The following is a 5,649-nucleotide window of genomic DNA, read 5'->3' on the forward strand; positions in this document are numbered from 1 at the left end:
ATATATATATATATATATATATATATATATATACATATATATACATACATACATACAAACATCTTATTTTGCTTTCACGAATTGGTTATGTATTTTTATGTAAGTATATATATATATATATATTTGTATATTAATGTATAGGTGTGTGAGAGTATGAATGTGCAAAAAACCATCTATGATAATTCAATCAGTGAAAGTCTATAACAGGGCTGACCAAAATCGAAATGAAATTAAAAACAATGTTTTCTCCTTTAAGAAAAGTAAAAGAAACCCAGTGAGCTGATGTCTGTCATTGTTTCTTGGATTTCTTATGAAACTTGTAAATTTAGACATCAAAATCACCAAAGCAACGCCAAGTATGCCGAAGACGAGTATGATATGGATTTGTAGGCTGCTGGCTCCTGTTGCATTAGTTTCAAGATCGTTTGTTGTGGTTTTTATCTGCAAAAGATGAACAATAAAAGATATACCTTTTGGTTTTAATAAAGAATATTAAAATACCAACCTGCTCAAAATTGCTTTTGTTTCTATTTTACAAATTCCCGGTTCTAAAAAGATCTAAAATAAAATCTTCCATCAACTTTATGTTCCACACTCTAGCTTAGCAATGACAAGGTTATTTTACTAAACTTTTCATTGTCATAAAATTTTATTGAAACAAAGGCAATGCATTTCAACAAAAACAAGGTTAGAAAAGGGTTAACACCCACTAGTATCCTAGACTAAAATGATAACATCTTCAGATCAGTCCATCATTTAGAAGGGTATTTTGCATCAGCAGTTGTGTCAATTTTTGTTATTAATGATATTTTCCTCTTTGAATTCTTGTTTCACAAACAAGAGACTGGAAAATGTCATTCATTTCTATAACAATTAAATAGTACAATAGACAGATGATCCTAGACAATAAAACTAACTAATCCAGTCCTTCAACTATAAAAATATCCCACCATGGGTTATTATCAAAACTTATCAATTCAAAGCAGAGAAGAAAAACTAACACAGAAGCAAACCTTAAAATTGTCAAGTTACAAATTTTGAATTTGCCTAAATATTATGAAAATATTTGCACCACTATTATTATCATTATCTCAGCCTTAGCGAAGGTGGGGGTATTATTTTCAGTTTGTTTATCCGTGGGCAAGGTATCTCAAGAACCGCTGGATGGATTCAGATGAAACTTTCAGGGTTGTTTGGCCTCGTGACTGGCATGAACTGATTATATTTTGGGATCGATCCGGTACTAAACAAGGATTATGGATTATTTTTCCTGCTTTTTTTTTTTACATAATTTTTGAGAGCGGTCAGGTTCGTTTTTAGTATTCTTGTTCATGAGAGCAATCTAGTTTATTTCAGATATTCTCATTTTAAAAGTCATCTCTAGCTAATCGTTGAGAGGACATTGGTGTTGCCTTGGTAGAGGTTTGTGCTCTCTGTGTGCTCATTATTATTAGTGGGAAAGCGGAGAGGTAGCAGATAAGTTAGCGCATCAAACAAAATGCTTAGCAACATTTTGCCCATCTTTATATTCTGAGTTCAAAATCCACTAAAATCTACTTTACTTTTCAAGCTGCCTTCCCTGAAATTACTGGCATTGTGCCATAATATGAAACCATTATTATTAATAATATGATGAGGTGCTGGCACAATCGTTACAATGCCAGGCAAAATGCTTAGCGGCATTCTGTCTGTCCTTACTTTCTTAGTTCAAATTCCACCAAGATCAACTTTGCCTTTCATTCCTTAGGAGTCAATGTAATAAATACCAGTTACGCAGTGGGGGTCGATGTAATCAACTTACCCACCCCCACAAAATTTCAGGCTTTAGGTCTATAGTAGAAAGGATTATTATTATTATTATTATAAATCATTTTCTTACTGTCCTTACTTTCTGAGTTCAAATTCCACCAAGGTCAACTTTGCTTTTCATTCCTTAGGGGTCAATGAAATAAATACCAGTTACACAGTGGGGGTTAATGTAATCAACTTACCCACCCCCACAAAATTTCAGGCTTTAGGTCTATAGTAGAAAGGATTATTATTATTATTATTATAAATCATTTTCTTACTGTTTATCTTCAAATCGATTTTTGCAATATTGAGTTTGTTATCATAAAATGTCCAAGATGAAGGTTCCTTTATTACGTTTCGTATCCAAAGAGTGGAAATGTCACCAGTGTTCATAACTTGAAATTCAGGAATGGTGCAGCATGTCCCGTCACATTCATAATTCAGACATTTCCATGTCATCAGTCTTCTCATATTTGGTATTTCAGTATGAAGAGTGGAACTTCCTTTAAACACAACATTTTCTAAAATAAAGAAATCAGGTAAACATGGTGGCATGTAAAAAGCATCATTCAACTATTTCCCCCCAACTCTCATATTAAATTCTGATATAATCGTCATCTACACACTCTGAAAGGAATTTGTTGAAAATTCCATTAAAAAGTACCCATTTTTCTGAAAATTGTGAGGAAACAAATCTGATTTGTGTGAATTTTCCGAAAGCACTTTCCAGCCATCACAGAAATTTTGTTTTCACAATATATTTCAATATAATCGGAATCTACACCATCTGAGTGGAGGTGCAATGGCCCAATATAAATAAAATATATATATATATATATATATATATATATATATATATATATATATATATATATAAATTGTAAATCCAAAAAATAACAACAAAACTACTAAGGATTCCGCGGTACACGTGTTTCAAGCTTTATATACTCTTTTACTTGTTTCAGTCATTTGACTGCGGCCATGCTGGAGCACCGCCTTTATATGTGTATAATTTACAATATAAAGCTATCCTCAGCCGCAAAATTATTTCTCTCCCAGGAAATTAACGTCCGTTTTCCACGCTGGCATGGAATATATAATATATAAATTATATATATATATATATATATATAAATGTAACTTACGCGGGTCACCGCCCACTTCAGTTTCTTAACACAAATTAAGCCAAGTTAATTATTATTTCGGTCTTTTGAAATAAATTAAAGCGAATTAATAACCGTTTTATAATTTGACTAACAGTTAAGCAAGTATTTCTAGAACATGACTTACCTGTTTCGAAGTATTTTCTTATTGATTTCTGTAATTCGGAGTAAGCCGAGTCCATTTGTAGTCCTAATAAATGAGGTTGTTCATTATGGGTTGGAGGAAAAGCGAGCCAGTGGCTTCCGTTACCGTCATCCAAATAATTATTACAGTTTTCTATTTGAAAGTCGACTAAAAAGTGAAGAAAGACGAGGAAAGCTATTCGTTCATACGTGGCTGATTAAAAACTTCGTTTAGGCCTGCTCTTGTTAATTAGGGAACAACCAATTAACGATGTAGTTTGCGGGTGAAATGAAGTATATAATCACGAAGCCGATGAACTACTGACCTAGAAACATGTAGCTCACTTTTATCTTATCCACAAACATGTCACATAATGAAATTTACTAAATTGGCTGAACTTATTAGAAATATGTACATTGACGGTGTCGCTGCTAAAATTTACCTGTCTGAATTTTGTCACCGGTGTCATCCGTTAAAAGTCCCTAACGTAAATTAATATATTGCGAAATCCCTTTAGTTCTCTGTTCCTTCATTTAAGTGGAGGCGCAATGGCCCGGTGGTTAGGGCAGTGGACTCGCGGTCATAGGATCGCGGTTTCGATTCCCAGACCGGGCGATGTGAGTGTTTATTGAGCGAAAACACTTTAAGTTCCACGAGGCTCCGGCAGGGGATGGTGGCGAACCCTGCTGTACTCTTTCAAAAAACTTCCTCTCACTCTTTCTTCCTGTTTCTGTTGTGCCTGTAATTCAAAGGGTCAGCCTTGTCACACACTGAATATTTGTTTATAAGCCAATAGCGTGTTCTACTGCGTCAGCAGTATTGATGGAAAATAATTTTAACTTAATATAACTTGATTATAAGACATAATACGATTTCTGTAAATCCTCGAGTATAGTCCGCTCTTGAGTATAATACGCGGGGGATTTTTAGGGGGCTGTACTTCTGAAAAATCTAAACTTTGTGTATAATACGCAGCCCTTCTCTAACTTCAGCCAAGGAAGTCAATATAACGTCCTTGGTTTGTAAACTATAGTCGATTACATCGACCTCCAGCACACAACTGGTACTTATTTTATCGACCTCGAAAGGATAAAAGGGTAAGTCGACCTCGACGGAATTTGAACTCAGGACGTATCGACTAAAGACGTGCTGCGAAACATTTTTATCCGGCGCGCTAACGATTTTGCCATTTCGCCGACGAAGAACCAGCAGCAGCAGCAGTAGTAATGACACTTCCAGTTGTTCAGTACAGTTTTAAAATCATTAACTAGAATTGTTTGGAACTCCAACGCATGGACAGAAAGCCAAGGAAATTATTAACACCTAAAAACATGCACCACCCTAAGGGAGACACTGACCGTCTTAAGCGTTTTCTAATCGTTGGTTAGGTCAGTTGCGGAATAAAATTTCTCATATCGGGGTCACCCATTCAGCATGAATGTTATGTTATACGTGGCAGTTGATATAAAGAAGAAGGGAAGTGTTTTAGAAATATGACAGACGCGGCTTTTTCTCAGATAAAAACGTTTTATTTAACCACAATAAAAAGAATAACTGAATCACAGAAGAAAAAAAGTACAACAGTAAAGAAACAATAAAGAATAGTCACACTTTGAATATCACATTCGGAAAGCAAATGCATGAACCAGTCCTTGTGCGTAACAGAACGTTCCAGAACGGCGGAATTCGAACTCAGAGCGTAACGACAGACGAAATACCGCTAAGCATTTCGCCCGGCGTGCTAACGTTTCTTATTTCTTTATTGCCTACAAGGGGCTAAACATGGAGGGGAAAACAAGGACAGACAAAGGGATTAAGTCGATTACATCAACTCCAATGCGTAACTGGTACTTAATTTATCGACCCGAAAGGATGAAAGGCAAAGTCGACCTCAGCGGAATTTGAACTCAGAACGTAACGGCAGACGAAACACCGCTAAGCATTTCGCCCGGCGTGCTTAGCGTTTCTGCCAGCTCACTACCTTTATACATGTAATTATTACAAAATGATAATAATAAAATAAAAGTGAGTACAACAGTGTGTGTATGTTTTTAATGGCTGATAAAACAGTGAAACGATTCAGTTTGTTTTAGTCCCCATCAAAATCATCTCCGATTAAACCACGTTTGAAAACAAGTGCAACTCAGCAATGTATATCCGGTTATCATTCTACTGGCTGCAATCATTAGACTTGCAGCCATGCTTGGGCAACGTCTTCAAGTGTTTAGTCGATCATATTCGAGTTTGTTGCTAATTCTCTCAACTGATGGTCGAGTCAATGTGTCAGCTAACATAAAAGACACAACATAAAATGGACGTTTTTAGATCCGCGCAAACTTCTATCTATCTATCTATCTATCTATCTATCTATCTATCTATCTATCTATCAAATGTATGTATGTATGTATACGTAGTTTCTGGAATAATATCCATTCTACATCAAAATCACTGAGATGACCAAAGCTTCATAACTGTTGAAGGTACCTGAAAAAAAAAAAAATAGAAAAAAAAAATGAAGGGAAAATTTTGTTAAAAATATATATTTTTTAAAATTAAAATCTTTGTCTGAAG

The 5,649-nt window shown here is 35.0% G+C and overlaps 2 protein-coding genes and 1 long non-coding RNA gene across 4 annotated transcripts in view; all 3 read right to left on the reverse strand.

Annotated features, from left to right (window-relative positions):
* Nucleotides 1-5,649, reverse strand: part of LOC106867736 (uncharacterized) — a 103,334-nt gene that overhangs the window by 15,896 nt on the left and 81,789 nt on the right. The gene's annotated exons all lie outside the window — the stretch shown is intronic.
* LOC106867738 (uncharacterized) lies at nucleotides 35-3,524 on the reverse strand. Its single transcript, XM_014912698.2, has 3 exons — nucleotides 3,082-3,524; nucleotides 2,070-2,312; nucleotides 35-441 (listed from the first exon to the last, which is right to left on the reverse strand). The coding sequence occupies exons 1-3, from the start codon at nucleotides 3,134-3,136 to the stop codon at nucleotides 416-418; spliced, it is 324 nt and encodes a 107-aa protein (XP_014768184.1). The 5' UTR covers nucleotides 3,137-3,524; the 3' UTR covers nucleotides 35-415.
* Nucleotides 4,610-5,649, reverse strand: part of LOC128251237 (uncharacterized) — a 1,457-nt gene continuing 417 nt past the window's right edge. The window contains exon 3 of the long non-coding RNA XR_008267030.1: nucleotides 4,610-5,562. This is a non-coding gene — a long non-coding RNA (uncharacterized LOC128251237). The remainder of the gene's footprint in view (nucleotides 5,563-5,649) is intronic.

The sequence above is a fragment of the Octopus bimaculoides genome, chromosome 29 (genome assembly GCF_001194135.2).
Source record: "Octopus bimaculoides isolate UCB-OBI-ISO-001 chromosome 29, ASM119413v2, whole genome shotgun sequence".
In the NCBI taxonomy this organism is placed as follows: domain Eukaryota; kingdom Metazoa; phylum Mollusca; class Cephalopoda; order Octopoda; family Octopodidae; genus Octopus; species Octopus bimaculoides.

What these genes read in the sequence shown, in the direction of transcription:
- LOC106867738 (XM_014912698.2), bottom strand. Translation starts at nt 3,136, where the DNA reads ATGGACTCGGCTTACTCCGAATTACAGAAATCAATAAGAAAATACTTC. An exon ending in AAGAAAATACTTCGAAACAG is followed by an intron (nt 2,313 to 3,081) that starts GTAAGTCATGTT and finishes TCTTTATTTTAG; the next exon opens with AAAATGTTGTGTTTAAAGGA. An exon ending in AATCGATTTGAAGATAAACA is followed by an intron (nt 442 to 2,069) that starts GTAAGAAAATGA and finishes CATCTTTTGCAG; the next exon opens with ATAAAAACCACAACAAACGA.